Genomic DNA, 20,303 nt, shown 5'->3' with positions numbered 1-20,303 from the left:
CCATAAGTTAATAGTCTCTTCCCTACACCTTTTCTAGGTTGACTTTTCGTGTCATTGTATAAAGCCAACCGCAATGCAGCAACAAAACATGAAGAAATCTGCTGTTTTCTCAATAAACCAAACTTACTGTATTCAAGGAATTATATATCTATATACCATGTCAACAGCTGAGCCACTACATCTCTAGCCAGAAATGCTGGAATGGTAACAGTTATAGTGTTATGTACAAATTTATATTTGTGACTTGCAGTACCTGTTTGGTGCAGCAGTTAAGGTGGTAAACCAATATTGAGAAGGAAAAACGCAAACATGCTGGTTGTCTCCACTACCCGAAGGCATGGGGCATTTCAAAATGCCTCAGATCGTCCATTTGCCATCCAAGGCGTAAGAAGAAATGGCACCCTTTTCACATTGGCTTATTATAGCGCCACTACAACCTGACCTGCCCTGGTGGAGACCTGTGCCCCGAGGGGCACTTTTTCTAGTTCCTTCATCTTTTCATTGCTGGCTTTATACAAGAGAAACCAACCTTTTTTCCGCTAGTAAGTGTTGCGAAATTGTGTAGAGAAAATGTTATTACTTTTGACCAGACTTTAGTATCACCTTACTTATAGATACTAAAGTCTGCTCAGGCTAAAGAAGACTCAGAACTGAGAGCCAAGAAAAGACACAGAAAGACATTTAGAGACTAAACTAGAGAGATGCAATCGTGGAGAATTGCAAGTGTGGTTTCCTATCTACGTATATAACATACGTGATGTCACCATATATTGCAATAAACATACGGAACTCGCCTATTGGCTCGTTCTTGCAGCAATGCAGGCGTGCCATTAATGACGGTAAAGTACACCCTAATATTGCTTAATTACCTCCTCCACTATAAAGCCTGGTGGTCATTCATTCACTGCTGCTTGGCTCTCTCTGGATTCACTGGCTTGTCTGAGCATAGCCGCAATTTGCAACACTAGTGAGCACCATAGCAACCCCAGACAGACAGGCTCTACACAGCAGACAGTGTGTTCACCAGTCTTTACAAGAATTTTTCAATGGAAGTTACTAAAGGAAGCAGTGGATGTACTCAAGAAAGATGCAGGAGCGCAAAGCACCAACAAACTGGCCAGATGTATGGAGAACCGGGATGACTGGAAGCGACCATGGAGGGCTCGTCTGAGGACGACCTAGAGAAATTACGTTTTGTTTATTTGACAATTCATTTGAAAGGATATGTTGTCGTCATGACATGGGGCGGAAGTAGCTCATGGTTAGAGTGCCTGGTAGAGCAGCCGGATGGGAACCATGAGATTCCCAGTTAAATCCTCTGCTCCCCCAGAGTTGGTGTCGAAGTGTCCTTGAGAAAGACTCTGAACCCCTAATTGATCCCGATGTGCAGGTTGGTGCCTTGGATGGTTTCCTCCGCTATCGGTGTATGAATGGGATGACATCACTGTCTCTCTAGCGAACTCGAGCCACAAGAGACACTGCCGTGTTGAACGTTGCGAAGTTCACTAGAGCCGACTCGAGTTGAAACCTTTTATGGAAAGATTAAATCCTCGTCCTCCAGAGTCCTGCAAGTAGGGAATGTCGCGAGGTGGCCGTCACCATTTACTGGTACTGTGACACCGATGCTCGCGAATGTGACACATGACTAGAGGCGAAGCAGTTCCGTGTGCCACAGCAGGGAATGTTCGGTAGGCCAATCGGAGGCAGCCGGGGGCGGATCTTTACGCAACCCTATCGGTATCTTGAATCACACGAAACAAATCACACTCGTATGAATTGAGGTGTATCATCCCGTGCTCAGTCAATCAAATCATCACAAATGTCAAGCCCTCACTTTTATCTTCAATATGTACTTCAGATCAGCCAATCAAATCATCGCTATGGGGTGATCAGCCAATCACAAGCCAATGTTTGTGTTCACACAAACCCGGAAAGCTGGGCATAGGAGGGGCTAGTTAGACATTTTGTTTGAAATGTCCAAACCTGCCTACCGATGATTTCGCTGGTACGCACGTCTCTGAACTGTCCACAGCCCTCCTCTACTCGAGCCCACACTGTTTCTTCAGGAACAGTATTTTCTAATTTAATTAATCATGCATCCCTACTACTAGGCTTGATGATGTACCGTACCTATGCCTGTGTCACATTGTCATGGCTGAAACGTTTTAAAAGTAGAGAGTCAAACTATTTGTCAGAATTAGAAATGGAAAATAAATTAAATTTTGAAGTCTGCTTAAATTTGGTGTCGAGTTTTCAGTGTGTTATATGCTTGCCATAGGTCCTTTGATCTTTAAACAGGCTTTTGTTGAGGGGGAGGATTGTGTGTGCGCGTACAATGGATTATGGTTACTGTGACATTGAAATGACTTCTCTCATTAGAATCTTTATTTATTGTTATGGCCTGTGTACAGGGCTACAGGTACATAAAAAGTCACATGTCTCCTCAAACATTTCAGCATAGTGACAGACAGTGAACAATATGAAGGGAAACAAACAAGCAACATTTATTACAGTTGCAGCCTGTGTATAATAGCAGCATTTTTAGGTGTATTTCTGCCCTCCACAGTCAATAGTACGCACTGCATGTCATGTTTTCCTTGGATTGTACTTCAATTGGATCACACCGAGGTCATAGGAAAACAAATAGCATTAACTGAATTCAGATGTTCCTAATAATTTAACCAATGTTGGTCAATTTAAATTATCAAATTACTTTGAACGGAACAAACTGTTGTATACCTTTTTTTATATTTAATTTATTAGTCCCAAGTCTGTCCATGCTCTCGATATCATTCTACACACATTTCAACTCCTCCCATTAACATGTGGCTTCGGGGCAGACATGTTATGTCGCATGTTATGAAATGATGCCATTAAAAGCTACATGCAAAGCCTCTTTTCACATGCATTCTACCTCTTTCTTTTTCTGCCCAGACCTCCTTCGGATGTTCTTTGACTGTCTGTATGACGAGGATGTTATCTCGGAGGACGCGTTCTACAAGTGGGAGACGAGCAAAGACCCTGCCGAGCAGCAGGGCAAGGGTGTGGCTCTCAAGTCTGTCACAGCGTTCTTCACCTGGCTGAGGGAGGCTGAGGAGGAATCGGAGGATAATTGACGAGGGAGATCGTGGCGACGGTGCCCCACACCCCCAATTCCGGGACACAAGGCCAGCTGTTGCTACATGAAAGAACTGCATCATCGCAGCAGAACAAAACAAACTTTCAAAATGTGCGCGAGCGGGGCAGGACGACACGTTTACGGCTGGAAATCTTTTTTTTTCTGCGGTACGGTTCTGAAAACACGCCGCCATTTTGAGTTTGGATTCCAATGGCGGAAGCACTAAACAAAAAAAGATATACCTGTATTATACATAGAAAATATTTTTGTTTTAAATTTTAACTTACTTTTTCTTTTGTTACTTTTTAAGAAGAGACTTTAAAGATACATAGGTTCCGGACTCTTTAATTTATTATTTTTTTAAAGGACTGCAAATATGGAAGTTTATTTAACATTTGCAGATGCTCACAATGAGAAGAACGTTGACAACAATAGAAATAACAATATTATTAATTATAATAACAAAATAATTGTGAAATAAAATAGCCACCCTGAATTCCAAAATATTTGGTTGAAAACAGGGTAAGGAGAAAAAAAAGCTATTTTGGGATGAAGGGGAAGCAGAGACTGGGCGCACAGGAACTTTATAAACGTTGTCCTTGTATGACGTTTGAAGTTACAGGTTATCACCAAAGTGTTCGCTCTGCTTTGGCTTGCTCCATGTTATATGTACATACAGCCTCTCAAGAGGTTAGACGGATGCATTCGACTAGCAATGCAAATGATCCACACCAAGAACTCTCAGATGAACACCAATGAACAAAAATAGGTAACGTTCAATCGAGATGAGCAAAATGCAAGTTTAAAAAGCAAAATGAGTTGCTAAACATGGAAGTGCTTGTAATACTTCAACCCTACAGAGCAGATTAAATGCTTGTAAATACATTAAAGACAAAAAAGGTATTTAAAAAAAATCTCCATGATTATTTCAAGGACATGATGGTTGATCACATGAGTTTTTTTAACTCATGGGTTTATGGATTCCCTCATGGAGACTTCATATAGATCAAATACATTGGGTTAAAAGGTTTCCTTTTCTGGTAGAAGAGGGTTCACAAAATCTCTAGGCTACGTTAAAAGTGGAATGGAGATCTGCTACAGTTCACCACTGTTAAAATTGGGGTTAATGATGCAGAGTGTTTCTGTTTGGCAACAAAAATACAAACTTTGCTACTGACTTGTGCTGTCTCACAATAATTGGTGACCTAATGCAGTGGTTTCGATCTGTGGGTCAGGACCCGCAGGGGGGTCCCTGAAAAGGTTGAGAACCACTGAATTCTGTGACTGGCCTGTCACAAAATGGCAGGTAATATTGAATCATAACCTTCTCATACATGATGTATTCTTGAATATAGCAATTTATAGTAACATGGTAATGAATCCCCATCGGTGGTGGAATCCCCTCCTCCACGAACTGAACTGGCTATAGATTAAAATGGTGAATTGGCTGTCGCCTGTTGTCCAAGTAGGAGACGGTATGTGGGGTAGTGTTATTTTCCACAAAGCCATTCTGGTTGTTGTGCAAATGAGGCAACCTTGCCTTGGTCACAGGTGACACTGAAATAATTTTGAAAGTGTCACTGCCAAGTGCCAACACTTTGACCCACTGCTGTTGACTAGGCTTTTTAACAAACTGGGAGAATGGTTTACTACTTTACTTCCAATTCACATCTCTACCTCCCTGTTTATGGATTATTTTTTAAATTTTTACGATTTTACTGAAGGCTCTTATGGCCTGGTCCCTAATTACATTTTGTGTTATTAACCCGTTAATGAGCCATCAGTGCTCTTTGTCTCTGGAATGCCTGAGGATCTCGGACCAGCTAAATCAGTGGTTTATTTTATCAAAAAAACCTTTCCATTTTTTTCCTTAACATTGCTTATTGATTCATAAATATTTTTATTTTTATTCCATTTTAGGCTATAAGTGAAGAAATGAAACTTCATGTGAAGCACTTTGTAACCTTGTTTTGCTAAGTGTTTTATAAATAGTAATTATTATTCTGCTGGTTTGTTAGGCGGTCCCATATTGCAGCTGTGCGAAAAGCTTGAATTGTGTTATATCTGAAAAGTGTTTGTTCCATAAAAATACACTGTAGAGATGTAGACTTATGTGCTACTTCCTTCCAAGAAATTCCTTGCAGGTGATTTTTGTATTGGCGTTTGGAAGCACTCGTTTTCTGTAAAGCAACCTCTTGCTGCCTTCTGCATTATGTGCAAATTCAAAACAGGTGGTAGGCTATCTGGTATGCAGAACTGTTGAGTGATATCCAAGCGCTCCCAAACTACATTTAAAAAGAAAATATCATGCACAGAATTTCTTGAAAGGAAGTAGCTCGTAATATGTCTATGGTGGATTTTTATGAAATGAAAACTTCACATATTAAAAGAGGATAATTAAATCTTTCCGTTCAGCTGCAATGTTGTGTTTGACGTTGTTTAATACAATTAGATCATTGGATACAAGATAAGTTGCACCGAATAGCACCTTGCTGGCAAGATGGCCACGGTCTGAATATAGTCATTAAAGACAATTTTAGGAAAAGACAGAAATTTAGCCTATATTTTTTTCTACGTTTAAACAAATGTTGGCTTTTATTTTTAGATGTACTTTTTAAATCACTTGTTTTTCCCTTAGTATAAATATGGGGTTTTCCAGACTAAATGCAATGTAACGCCCTGGAGAGATAAGTTGCTCAAGCCTCAAAGGTAACCATTGTAGGTGTGATCTTGTCACATTGCTGAAAAGGTTTGCAAATTGAGCCCACCACCACTTTATGGTAATGTTGGAAACGGGTACAACTGGCTGCCTACCAGACCTTTGTTATTTTGATCAAATTAAATTGTAGGCTGCCGTTTGGGTTTCATGATGACGAGGCTTGAGTGCAGATCATCTCATTGGTTTACACGTTTTGTTTGAAATTCAAAAGTGCTTGCAGTGTGATGAATCATCCTCTAGGGCCCGCACAACAAAGACTTTCTCTCTACTAGTCGTCTCAGTCACAACTCCAGTACTCCAACTCCACCATGAGCTCCGAACAGGTATGTAATGGCAGACTTTAAACTTGGATAGTTGCCAAATAAATGGCTGTAGAATACATGTTTCTCAGTTATAACGATCGCCCAAACAATTTACGTCACTGTACGTGCAGCTTTTGTCTATAATAGAGGGTTATTATGGTGTAAATAGTCTCTGAAAAGTTTGATATCGCACTCAACTGCGGTCAATGTTCATCATATTGGTCTCAACGACAACTTGCCAATGGCGGCGCGATCGTCCCTCCGGTCTATGGGATGGTCGCGCCGTCAATAGCAAATCTACAAGCCTACAAAACTTGGCGGACGTGACGCATTGTGAGCTTGTAGGTCTGCCATTTTCGTCGAGCGACACCGTCGCGGGAGGAAGTCTAGATTAATCTGAACTCTCCATTGGACGACGCCGCCACGCCGCTACGTGCACATTCAACACAGGGGGAGGGGCACGTAAATAGACAATTCTAAATAAAGGACCCTGCAGAATTATATCTAATAGTAATCCTCGACATTGCGAAGGTAAGTTGTGCATAACTTTATAAACTTGTATTTTGTTGCATTCGCTTAATGGAAAAATAATCGTCTGCAAAGTGTATTTTTTTCTTTAAATCAATGCAACAATGAATTTGATGAGCTCCGTGCGCGACGCCATTACTGTATGTATGAACTGATCTAACATTACAAAATGGCGAAAATGTAATTCGTGGAGACTTGCATTTATTCCTAAATATAAATAACACTTATTTTCTATTACGTATGGGCCCGCGTTGCATTTTAATAGTGGCCTGCACGGCTACATTACCACACGTTTATTCGGGTGGCACAGGGACATTTTCTTGCACCCATTTCGGTGGAAATGCAAAGAGGCCGCCTCCATGCCCATGATGAATAACACGATATTTGGCTCGGGCTTGCGAAAGATGCCCGTATCCCTCAGGTTGGGAGGTGTTGTCAGGCCACATCTTATAGTAGCATGTCCTTTGGACGCCGAGCGAACAAACAACAAACCCTAACGTTAAGGCATGTCCACACATCCGTTTAGGTCACTAGTGTGATGCCTATCCGTCGTGCACCGGGAACTCCACCCAAGGAGTCGGCCCCCTCTACTGCAGCAGAAGGTGAGCTTCAGTGTTTGTGCATCCACGTTAACCCCTCAACACAAATTACACAATGAATGCATCCACTTTACCCATCCTCCGCTATAAAGTACACTTACATTCACATCACCTTATTTTTTTTTAGCCAAAAATACTCAATAGTTCTGTATGCAAGTATTCCAAATTGCTGACTCCTCTAGTCACTAGAGGAGTCAGCAATTTGGAATACAAATACAAAATGGCTGACACCTCAAGTGAAGTGCACTAGAGTCTGCACTTTTGTACTAGGGTGTTACCAATTTGTACTTTGGACAGCTGTAGATTTGCCAGCAGGTGGCGCTTGAAGCACGGTAAAGCCTAGCCATGGTTCACATGACGCTTGTACTTCACAAGCGTCATGGCGCAACTGCAGCCTGTTTTACGCAATCGCTACATTTACAGTCCAAACGTGTGTATGTATATATATATATACACTCGTCGAAGCTCCGTTTCAGACTACGGTTTCAGAGCACAATGTACACCTCCGGAATGGTAGGGCCGCGCTAAAGCGCAGTTGAAAGCATCAAACGGGGAAATGAGGAAGTACAAGGCAAAACACAGAAATGACCGGACAAAAATGCTTTTTATTGAAGAACGCGGAATGCAGCAGTGCTAATCGTAATCGTTGTACCAGCTAATTTCTAACACCCGTGGGACAAATTGTGAGTACTTTATATTTGAAATCGGAATGTTCCGATTTCAAATTCCGATTTCGGAATGCAGCACTGCTGCAAAAATGCATTTTCATCATCACTATGACTGACATAATCTATTATAACATTTGTAAAGTTGTCACGTGGCCAAAAGTTGTGAACAAAAGTTGTGAACACAAGCCAATGAAAAGATGTGAACAAAATAGAGCCAATCAGAGCCAACATGTGCTCACCCGTGACTAGCTCTCAGCCCCTCCCCTTTGCCTACTGCGAGCCTGCAATTTGATCCCCCTCTCTCCGAGTCCGCAGAGAAGAAACATCTTCACGCAACGAGGAATAGTCGGCTCACCATTTCGCTTATTCCTTCTAAATCTCTGTATATAAACTATATCTCTATCAGCGATAGTCTTAGTTACATCAACATTGTTGTTTGACAATCGTTGTTTTTTGCCTAAGTAAAACAATTAGACTGTTCGCAACTTCGCATTGGCATTTGATTGCATGCACACGCACGCCTGTAAGCCACCCCCCCACACACACACACACAAAAACAGCGGAGCGCCGACAAAACGTGCCAGCAGACTCGCTGATTTAATGTTACAGTAAGGATTTCATGGGGAACAGACTCAGTGACTGTACTCGCGGACAGTGGACTACCACGCATACTACCGCGGATCCGCCCCGCGCCGACGATCACACACGGCCACATGGCAAGAGTTCACCAACATGCGATCCAGACGATACATATAGGCAGCGGCTACATCATTTGTTTTTTATTCCAATTCATTTTGACGTGCGGAGTCTCTCTCTCTCTCTCTCGGCACGCAACACACACAGGAATTGGGCTAATATAGGCTACCAATACAGGACGTTTATGTTATAATCTTGAGTTTCATTAAATAACTGTCTAGTTAACTAATAACCCATCCGTTACTACATGACATGTGGAGTTAACTCCCACAATTACCTTCTTCCCATAGACGGGCCGTGAAATTCTAGTGATAAACAAACGCTATACCCTTTCGATCTCCATATGGAGGGCGTAGCTAAACCCACCATTTCTTCGTAGGATCAAGCAAGACGGAACATACTGTATACAAGTATTACATTTAGGACATTCTGTCCTAGTGCAAAACTATCTAACTAAGTATGTTGAAAATCAAAAGAACTGCAACAACCACCATATTGTGAAAAATGTAGACGGGACACCAAAATATAATATAATAGTTTTTCGAGTTTCCAAATGGGGACGCCACGCGGGCAATGAATTTCTCGCAAGTGGTCACCTGTTAAATGAACCCTTAAATAAAATGTTCCCGAACGTACAATTGATGGCCACTGTTGAGGATTATTAGTCCAGACATCGGCACGCGATGTGGCATAACATTAAATTAAACACATTGACGGCCAAGGACGTCTATGGACATCCTATCAAATCCAACGCTTCACTGCCAAAACTTCTATAGACGTCCTATGGTCTTTCCAGTGGTTTATGATAGATTGCGCTCTCCGCCAACATATGAATGGTTCAGAGATTAAAAAAACCAGGAAATGAACCGGAAGTGAAATTTTTGCTTGCCGTCAGCCTCCACGCTATCAGATTTTGAAAAATGCATTTGTATTAGATTATTTTCCCCGATTGCGTTTTGTTCTAAACAAGCTTTATTCAACGGCCCTTAACTAAAAAAGATGACCACAGTTACAAAATGTATTTTCTGGGTGAAAGGAAATGCGTTCGTGAAATCCTCCACACAGCCTTTGTTTACATAATTATATTGTTCACTGAAAATCACAGGCAGTTGTGGAATAATTACCGTAACAAATTAATAGTCAATGTGTTTTAACATGTCCCCATATTGCTTGCTGTTTAATGGTAACAAATCACAATATCAAAATGGCATGTTTTTACCTTTTTAGACACACACAAGATACACAATTGAAAATAAAATTGAATTTATTTTTATGGCAGAATTTGCCATAAACCACCAAATCATGTTGTGCTCCTCTCCTAATACACTTGAACACAGAGCCTGATGCAGCTGAGGAGGCGGAGGAGGACGCTGCTCCCTCATCTCCAGCAGCCAAGGAGGACACAGGAGATGCTGAGGAGGAGGCCAGTGACCCAGAACCAAAAGAGAACGGAGAGGAAGCAGCTGCAGAGAAGAAAGGAGATGACGCTGAGGGGGAAGAGTGAGTTTGATGAAGCCACATAACCTGTCCTCTACCAATGAAAATTGCGATATTTCACTTGGGAAAGCACTTTTATCTGTTTTATCCTTGCCTCCAGTGGATATAACAATTTATTCACGTGGTGACCATTTTGGTTTAATAAAACAAAATTGGGGGGGGGGGGGGGGGGGTTTGAGGTAAGGCCAAAAAGGCCTGTGCTGCAGTTCCCACAGAGCTGTCACACGCATACAGTATATCCTATTTTGTCTTCTCCATTTATCAAGTAAATGTACCCATCTCTGTGTCCACAAGATTTGGAGAAGGACAACTCACTGGCAGACATTGTGGTTTATTGCTTGGCCTGGAAATTATACCTTTAATACTGGCTGTGTCCAATATAGTACCATCTAGCATACAATTTTAAATCACAATATTCCACATTCACATGTGGAAATACGCATCATGTTATTACATTTCATGTATTCATTTTCATGTACACGTTCTGTTCAAAAGATACTTGAGGATAAGTATCTTTATACAAGCTCTAAATTGTTAGGACTGGTGGTGTTTACACCTTTGGTTCCACCAAAGCAATCCATCATAGTCAAAATGTGGTCACAGAAAACATACAAAAAACAATACTTTATAATGGCTAAATATATTTGTATTCCTCTAGTTTACTGCATTAAAGAAGTCACTTGATATTGTTTTGTATGTTTCATAATGTATTAATGGTGGAAATGACGATATCCTCCAATAATTTTGTTTTTCTCTTCTCCTCCAAAACCATAATACAGAGCTTGATTTATTCAAATCTGACTAAATATGAGCAAGCAGCCAAGCACTGATAATAGCCGCACAGCCTATCAAAACAATCCGTAGCTTAGGGGTGGGAATGAGTCTGAGACCAAACTGCTATGGTTGCGTAAAGACAGATGTTTTGAAATTTCAGTTTGGCTTTGCCTGCGGTGACAAAGGGACCTATTGAAAAATGCAAGGACTGCGAAGCTGGACAGTGTACAACACACTGCTATGTCCTCCTGATAAGGTGAGGATATGACGTAGATAAAAGGTGTGATAATCACAGTGAAATATCGCTTCAAACAGAGCAACCCCCGTTATTTACTTCTCCCACTTGCCTCATTATGGTGACAGGTTGAAGGACGGAAAGCTGCGGAAATCCAAACACAAGAAGAAGAAGACCATTCCTGCATGGGCCTCAATTACTGCGAGCAAAAAGTTCCCAGTTTCAAATTTTGCTGGTTCTCAGCCTAAAGTGGATACCATCCTCATTGAGGCTGTTAAGGTATGCATAAACTTGCAGTGGATTACTGCATTTGTCCTGGCCTGTTTACAGTCCCATTCACCATATTTGCACAATTTAGCTTGTACTTGATACTCCCGGATAAGAGCAACATGGCCGTCTTGTGTGTGAATATAGTCGATGATAATAATACCAACAGTCTAGATGTAACCTACAATGGACAATATGAAATTCACAATGAAAGACTAAACTTTCAGGCTTTCATTGTGAATTTCATATTGGCACATTTAGGCCCTAAAGGTTAGTCAATATATCCAAATCACTGCTTCCAGGTAGAGAGACGTAACCAATGTCTGTTTTTACACAGTCCTCTGAAGAAAGGTCCGGGATTTCTATGCAGTCTCTCATGAAGTACATTGTGAAGAACTACCCAGGTCTGGAGTTGGACAGGAAAAAATTCCTCCTCAAGAAATCCCTGAAGAAACACCTGGAGAAAGGCACCATTAAACAGGTAAATGGACAGGACAATGTACTCGAAATTATTCTTGGGATCAGTTCAGTATGGAGGAACAATGCATTGAAAACCTGTAAGCATGTCACTTTGTTTGCCATTTAACACAAGTCTGCTTCCCCTCTGCTCATTTGTCACAGCTCAAGGGAAAAGGCCTTTCAGGCAGTTTTGTCATTGGGAAGACGCTACCTGACAAAACGACTAAAACTAATAAGGTACGTTACTTAAATATTGAGTATGATTTTATTACTGTATTGATGGTACTAATATGTTTTCCGTCTGTCAATCAAATGGCTTGAATGGAACTTGGTGGGAATGATCAGTAGGCTGCACTGAAGACAAGAGCTGATTAACGTTTGGGTGAATAAATTGCGTTCAATTGCGTTGAACAGCTTGAAATGGTAGCCATTTCTCTGACTGGGAAATGGAGCCACTTTCAATTAACGAAATTAGTGTCCAGTGGTTCCCAAAAGTGGGGGTTCTTTGAAGCATTTACCTGTAACTACAAATGGACCCGTTCCATTTGCACACTCTTAGAGCAATGGGGGTCCTTTGAAATTAAAAGTTTTGAGAACGTATTCAATGCAGTCATTATGTTTTGCAGTTTTTGTATTGCCTAGACTGGAACTGTTTAAATGACATGTTCCCTGTCTTGTGTTGCAGAAAGGTGTGGTAGTGTCCAGCGTGAAGAGTGACGCCTTGGGAGACGCTCTTCCCCTGATGATCACCAGGCTCTGCGAGCCCAAAGAGGCCTCCTTCGTCTTAATAAAGAAATATGTGGAGCAGCATTTCCCTTATCTCAAGATTAACAATAAGTATGTGGCTACACTGGTGCAGAGGCGACCTATGAAATACCTACACGCTTACCCAAACTTAGATTGTCCGACACGATCACCGCTCATGTAGTTATAGAAGTATTTATTTATTGTGTAACTATTCTGAACAGCATTGTGAAAATGATGATAAACCCCAAAATGGCCTATAGAGGCCGCTCAAGGACTCGGTTTTAATACAGGCAGCATAGTCAACCCAAAAGGTAATATGTCCCAAACATTGGCTTGGCAATTGAATTATTTCAAAAATAATTACTTCAAGAAATCTAAACTGATAGATGGATGCTTTATTTGTTATTCATTCTGCAACAAGCAGCCATCAGGACAGAGGACGCAAAGAATCACAGCACAGAAATATCCATGCTGTCACACAATACATTGACAATACTACACAGCTCCTCTCTTACAGAGAGGACTATAGAATCATAGTTCAAGAGATATCACATTACACATTTTATGCACAGAACTGAGTGAACTCGTGTGGACAAATTATTTTCAAGCTTTAGCCTGCAACATTGATACTTTGTACCGTAGTCGCCCTGATGGTAAAAGGCGGTATTGACTGTATAACGGGTGCGTTCTATCCATTTAAAGAGGAATTAACATGTTTGCTGTCCATTCCTGCACTAGATTGAAGCACTGACAGCATAGTGCAGAGCCAGCAGCAGGAGTCCGCTGTGTGGGACCATTGCATGTCAATGTCTTCAACACTGAGCTTGTAGATGAGAGCCGTTTTCTCCGGCTCCGTGCTCGCGCGCGTGTGTGTAAGCAAGTGTGTGTTTGTGCACGCTAGCATGCATGTTCAAGTGTTAATACCGCTATAATATTGTGTTGTGTTTATAGCAAACTAAAGACTATTGCTTCCCCACTCAAACACACTTGCCCATCGGCCAACCTGTAAGCAAGCTCCACTTGTCCAAACGTTAGTGTCAACCCCTGTATGTCTAAATCAGTACTCGGTCATTGCCCATATTTGAGCAATGTTTCAGCCTAATTCAAACTTGCTGACTTCCACTATACATTTAAAATCATACAAGATATTCACAGTTTAATGCAAGATTAGACCTGGATCACAGAGTCGCAGACCCTCTTCTAGATGGCTCAGCCCCTACAGTTCCACGTCATACATTATTTTTCTCTTGGAGGAAGTTGGGTTGAAGAGAGTGCAGTTATTTATTAGCCAAGGTTGTTGACCCCGTCTCTGGTTTATCCTCAGACCAGATCTGCTCAAGACGGCCTTGGCGAGGGCTGTGGAGAAAGGCCAGTTGGAGCGCCTCACAGGGAAAGGAGCCACTGGTACCTTCCAGGTAAAGTACCCTCCTGTAACAGAACTATTGTACTAATAGTATCCACTATCTGGGTGGCATTATGGACAGATGTGATGTATGGCAAGTTGGCAACCATTCATTTACAATCTAGTTATAGTATTTTCTTTTTTGTATCGAAGCCAACTCAAACCGTGAAGATTAATCTTAGGGCTGCACTGGTCACATAACCATTAACCACATGGAACAATTTCAACTTATGGTTTGAGTCGTGTTGGGCCTTACAGTATGTTTTTTTTCTTTTTGGGGTTTTCAACATTATCAACAGCCAAACAACCTGTATAATGCATGGCTCACACAGCCAACCTGCAGCTGAACAATTATAGATGTGTGAAATGTTTCTGCATGCCATGATGAAGTTTGGGTTCTTTATCTCTGTAGCTGAAGCGTTCTGGTGACAAGCCACTGCTGAAAGGTAAAGGCTTGGAGGATGCCATCGCAGCAGCCATCACCGCTATGAATGAACCCAAAACCTGCAGCACCACCATACTCAAAAGATTCCTCACTGACAGCAACAAGGATGCCAACGTCACCCGCTTGGGTAAGACCCCTTTCATTCTCCTAGGGTGGGGATCCGTAACCGGATCCAACATTGAGTAACCGTAAACTGTTCCATCACATTTGGAACTGCTTTATAGAACTGTCAGAGCCTATATGTGAACTTCACATCTGCTGTACAATAGAGGGTATGCGTATGCTTAAAGTGAATGGCACATCGAGTGGCAAAGTGAGTTTAACATTGTTTAATGTTGTTTAATGCAATCAGATAGGACTTTTTCTGTTTGGATTTATAGGCTGTCAGGGCCAGAAAGTAGTTTTTGGCCACTCAGTAGGCATTCCTGCATAACTTCCGGGTTGGATGATGATGTCACGCGCATACCCTCTATTATAATAATGATGGTACTCAAACCTTTTGATTTCAAGGACCATTATAACTCAAGAGTTACAGACATGTAAGGGGCCATTTGGCCACTTCCGAGGCAAGACCAGAATATAAATGCGTGGAGAATGTAAATGTAAACATAATAGAAAGTGAGTATGGAAGCCTCGTCAACAATTAATTAAAATAATTCATAATTAAACCAAACTGGTCTTCTGAGGTTGACCTCAACCAGGTGCTCCTCTGCTGAGGTTTCATTGGTCGACACCAACCTTGTGGATTGATACACGATACAAATAGTATAATGTTATATGGCACTGGTTCTCAACGTCAGGAGCAGAGACTACCAAAGGGTCCAAATATGGGTCCATTTGTACACATTTGTTAAATTAACACTGACATTTACAGTGTAGATTGGGGTTCCCGTAGATTTAGGAAATCTACGGGAAAGGTTCCAGTTGTAACCTCCCAGATTTACAAATCCTTGTTATTTGCCAACTTAATCTGCACTCACTGCATTTAATATTTGTATAAATACCCAGAAATGTATTAACAAGCCTTTGACTGTTTCTTACTGTTTATAATAACGGGTAATTTGCAGTGTTTATGTGTACCTAATGCTCTGTCTTGTGTTTATCTTAAGTACACTGAGATGGATTCCTGGCACCTGTTGCCAATACGCTTTTCATTCTTTAGGGCAGGCTTTTCAGTCTTAAACTAAGTTTGTTTGACATGGCTCTGTTTGAACATTTAGAGCTGTGTTTGTTCTCTATGGAACAACCATCCCTGGCTGTCTGTCTCATGTCTTGACACATTAACCGCAACCCAGCGCCTACTAGCCTCGGTCCCAGCCTTACTCCTCTGTGAAGAGAAAAGCCTGGTCATAACCTAAGACAGTGTATCGGTGCAAGTGTCGGGCTGGAACATCTATCAGATGTATTTCCCCCGTATACGATATGTTTTCGACCAAACACTTGTTTCATTCACGGAGAATGTAAACTGATTTGTAAAGCGTCAACGTAATTTCCTTGAGCGGTACTTCTGCCAAAATCCTGCAACTTCCGCCCCCAAAACAATGATACACTCTAGGTCCAGCGTGAGCGGCTACTAATCTTTTTCTTTCTTCTTCTTTTTCAGTTAGAACTCTGAGGAAGACCTTGACGAAGTGTAAAGTGAAGGGCTGGATGGAGCAGATCACAGGGAAAGGGTTCAGTGGAACCTACCGACTCTCATTCCCCTTCTACCCCAGGTAGGCTTAAATTAACTAGTTGTATCTAGCTGTCCAGATCATTACATTTTACTTGACGATTAATTGTCATACAAATAATTGCGATTAACATTGTTTTTACACTGAACATTGGAACATACAGTAAAAACGAAATCTATTTTGGTTTTAAAGGACCTATAACATAAAATTCGAACTTTTTCAATTTCTTTTGTGTTTTTGGGGCTCCCATGTGTGTTTTCTATCCCCACACATAACCAATTTTGAACAACCAGGCCTTCATGTCATATGGGTGTTTTAATGGAAATTGCTCTCAGAAACAGCTCGACTGATTTTGGCCTCATCGTGATGTCATCAATGTCACCCTACTTTATATAATTCCTCCTTTTCTTCAGTCTTCAGTTGCAAATTTGCATTTCCACTTTGTTTACAATGTCCACCATTGTTGATTTTCCAAGCTGGCATGGAATGGAAACAAGCCTGGTTTTATCTAGCATGAGTATTATAATGACTCAAATATTAAATAATCTGCATATCAGCACTCCCACCACCTCAGGGCATTGTGGTACTGCAGCTAAAACCGCTTTCAAAGTCCAAAAATAAATGACAAGGACTGGTTATATCAGTGGTGATTGAGGCTCAAACCATTAGAAATAACTTTGAGGGACATAGACAATAAGATTATTAAATATTAAAAGCAGTTTTAAAATGCATGTTATTTGCACTTTAAGGCATTGGAAACTGCATGGTGCAGACATGACAAATAACTTGAATATATAAAGAAATTACAATGACCGTTATAATAATAAATTTAATAATAATAAAAGATATATTGGAAATGCCGATATAAAGCATGTTAGCTTTGTGGTCAGTACAGAGGCAAATCACAGGTAATTGGCCTCGGCTTCTGGGATTATTTTTCAATAGCCGCATGGCTTGTCATCAGTTATCCCTCATATAATGCACAATATTTCAACATTTAAGAATACCCTTCCTTAATGTTATACTTTAGCTGTTGAAAAATAGATCTACAAGCTCATAGCGTGGCACTCTGCGAGCTTGTAGGTCTGCTATTTTGTGACAATGTGGCGCAAATCTTTGTGTGTGTGTGTGTGTGTGTGTGTGTGTGTATATATATATATATATATTCTTTCAGAGCGAACGTTTTTATCTCAAATCTTTGCTTCTGGGGGGAGGGGGGTGGTCCCTGGACATAAATGTTTGTTAACCACTGACATAGTCTACATAGAAATATTTTTTACAGAAAACTGTCAGGATTTAGAAGGCATTTGTAGAATCGTTTTCAGGTCTAAATGGGTTAAAGGCTCAAAGCTTCCTCCTGAACTTGTCTGCAATGAGATAGATACCCTTAAGCACTGAAAGATTTCGATTTTGAGTTGTAATTGACCATCTCTAATTTCTCTATGCATGATCTGGCATTAATTGTAGCACAATGATAACGGCACTTAAATACATTTGTCATTTGGGCAGTACACCAAAATGTAGAAGGTTCTTTAGCCAAAAGACAAACGGGTTGCCTGCCAACATTTTGAGAAACCTTTCCAAACAAAATTACCACAAAAGCATTTTTTTTAAATATATGTCATTTTTATCCCATGATTTTGTAACTCATTTTTCACCCGTGTCAATTATCTAATGTGATCATGGGCTCTACACACCCTCCGCCAACCTGGGGAGAGCAACAGACTTGAACTCATGCTTCCTTCATGCATGAGTGTCCAAGTTGCTCCTTTACACCTGACGGGGGAGTTTCCCTGGTTGGACGTAGCGTGTGGAAGGAACACGTTATTCCAACCAGTTCCTTTCCCCTTCACCACAAAAGCGTTTCTGTTGGTGCTGCCCTGATGGACTGCTAATGTACCTTACTGTTATTTTCCCATAGCCCAGGCATCTTGTTCCCTGACATGGACATTGGACCACCGAAGAAAAGAGAGGTCACACGAAGGCGAGCCGCTGATTCTTCTGATGAGGAAGAGAGTGAAGAGGAGGACGAGTACGACGAGGCCAGTGATGAAACAGATGATGAACCTCCCCCTGCAAAGCGGTGAGTTCTAGAGTACCAGTTGAATCTGCACTGGATATTCTCATAAATACACTATTATATAGCCTATGGGTGTCTTTCACAGTTTTTGTACCTGCATGTACCTAATGCTCTGTCTTGTTTGTCTTATACATACTGGGATAGATCCCTAGCACCTGTTACCAATAACCATTCTTCAGGGCACTGTTTAAAAGGGCAGGGCAGCTGTAGTGCAAACATTATAAATGTAGTGACCATTTGCCATTTAAATCTGATTCTTAGGAGAGCGGTGAAAAGGGGTCCACCCAAGGTACGCAAACCTCCACCAGCCAAGAATTCCCGAAGCGGCAGTAAGTCAAAAGCTAAGGGCAAGATAACTCCTGCCAAGAAACCCAAGGCAGCAGCAAAGAAAACCGCAGCGGTATCCAAGAAGAAACCCACTGCATCCCCAGCAAAGAAAGCTGCTGTGGCAAAGAAACCCACCCCATCCCCAGCAAAGAAAGCTGCTGCGTCACCGGTAAAGAAATCTGCCGTGTCTGCTAAGAAAGCCGCCGCTTCCAAGGAGGTGTCTACACCACCCGCTAAAAAGGCGACACCCGTCAAGAAGGCGACACCCGTCAAAAAGGCAGCACCTGCTAAAAAACCCAAAACACCCGCTGTCAAAACGCTGCCCCGCAGGGGCGGCCGGAAACGCGCTGCTCCAGTAAAGGAGCCAGAATCGGAGGAGGAGGAGAAGGAAGAGGAGGATGAAGAAGTCAAGAAACCCGCAGCCAAAAGAGGGGCGGCAAAGACCAAGTCTGTCCGCAAGTCTGGAAGGGGGAAAAAGTGAGACCATGAACTGGGCCATCTCTGTCCCAGGATGAAACGGCGTTCTTCCTCTTGTTTGTCAGTGCTTTCTTTTGTATCCGTTTTCACCCTTTTTTGAGAGGGTCCGTACGAGTATTTTATTTTTTATTTTCCCCTGTTTTGTAGGATAGATGTGTTTCCTATGAATTCAGTTTACTGTACATTGCAAATATCTGTAATTCATTTTAACTCTAAAAAAACAAATTTGTGTAGAAAAAGCTCAGTTAATGTGGTTAAGAAGAAAATGTTTTTTCAAAAATTGCCTGGATTAAGAAATGTTTTTATTTTATTACAACTCTTTATTTTCTTCTTAGTAAAGCATAGCAGCATAATCTAACTAGAGCCAGTTTTGTTTTGTTGCAACTTTTTTTTTATTATATATTTTTAATCTTCCGTTTTAGATGGTGGCAACACATTCCTAATGTCCAATTCAGTAAGAAGTCATAAACACTCCTTTTAAAAAATATATAACATTAAATTTATAATCGGCTACTGTCCCAAAAAGAAAGATACAAAAAAAGAGAACAGCATACTGTAAAATATGATATTGCCTTGAAAACCTTGAGTCCCTATTCCTGCATTTTGGAGTGAACAATACAGTTTTATTTGGCCATGTCGCCATCAGATACATTTTGGAATCTTTGGAATTTCAAATACAATATCACATGGAATCTTGGACCTGTAGTTGACAGTTTGGAAACCTAGTGGGATCAAGAATGAGTGCACATACAGTGCAGTACAATGTTCAAAACCATACAGTTAGGTTGCATTCAGGGAAATGTCTATCTGGACTTGTGTAAACAGGCAATTACAGAAGTAGCTGTAAGATTGGTCTGTATTGTGAATGAGAAATATTGTTTGAAAGGATAATTCATACCCTGCATGCATTGTACTTTTGTGTTGCGATTTTTTGAAGTCGTTAATTAAATGACACTTTGTACTCAAGTTACTTGTTTTTTATTGTTTTGTGTGATGCAAGAACATGATGCAGGATCATCTTTGGCTATATATTTACATAAATCACAATAAACCCTATTGTGAGTCAGACAAAAGTCAAATAGCACCTGACCCACTGATGAAAAAGCTGTTTTAACTTGACAAGTTGTGTGGGATTGGGATATGTTCATGAGAATCATGAGCTCTTGTCTTTCTTGAGTTGCGCAATGTCCAGGAATGTCGAGCTGGGGGAAAGCGCAGACGGGATGGGTGACTCAGTGTATGATAAAACTATCCTACAGTAGAGTAGACTGGCTTCATTTGTTTGACAGT

At 41.1% G+C, this 20,303-nt stretch overlaps 2 protein-coding genes across 5 annotated transcripts in view; both read left to right on the top strand.

Annotated features, from left to right (window-relative positions):
* LOC308335926 (eukaryotic translation initiation factor 4 gamma 3-like) overlaps window positions 1-4,294 on the top strand; it is a 79,912-nt gene extending 75,618 nt beyond the window's left edge. For both annotated transcript variants that reach the window (XM_080793149.1, XM_080793148.1), the window contains one exon: window positions 2,935-4,294. In XM_080793149.1, the coding sequence (XP_080649275.1) occupies window positions 2,935-3,116 (182 nt within the window). In that variant the 3' untranslated portion in view covers window positions 3,117-4,294. The remainder of the gene's footprint in view (window positions 1-2,934) is intronic.
* Window positions 4,295-6,105: 1,811 nt separating this feature from the next.
* hp1bp3 (heterochromatin protein 1, binding protein 3) lies at window positions 6,106-19,979 on the top strand. Of its 3 annotated transcripts, none has more exons than XM_080776403.1 (13): window positions 6,107-6,160; window positions 7,194-7,269; window positions 9,968-10,130; window positions 11,062-11,157; window positions 11,265-11,415; window positions 11,741-11,884; window positions 12,025-12,099; window positions 12,548-12,699; window positions 13,934-14,024; window positions 14,424-14,583; window positions 16,060-16,171; window positions 18,051-18,212; window positions 18,471-19,979. In XM_080776403.1, exons 1-13 carry the CDS (start codon window positions 6,146-6,148, stop codon window positions 19,015-19,017), a joined length of 1,944 nt encoding a protein of 647 aa, XP_080632529.1. In that variant the 5' UTR covers window positions 6,107-6,145; the 3' UTR covers window positions 19,018-19,979. The 3 variants fall into 3 exon arrangements, with proteins under 3 accessions (XP_080632531.1, XP_080632529.1, XP_080632530.1); XM_080776404.1 differs by lacking the exon at window positions 6,107-6,160 and adding an exon at window positions 6,553-6,670; XM_080776405.1 differs by lacking the exon at window positions 11,062-11,157 and having other exon boundaries at window positions 6,106-6,160.
* Window positions 19,980-20,303: the final 324 nt, after the last annotated feature.

This window comes from Protomyctophum bolini (assembly GCF_963924005.1).
Source record: "Protomyctophum bolini genome assembly, chromosome: 2".
In the NCBI taxonomy this organism is placed as follows: domain Eukaryota; kingdom Metazoa; phylum Chordata; class Actinopteri; order Myctophiformes; family Myctophidae; genus Protomyctophum; species Protomyctophum bolini.
This window is presented reverse-complemented; position numbering and strand designations above follow the sequence as displayed.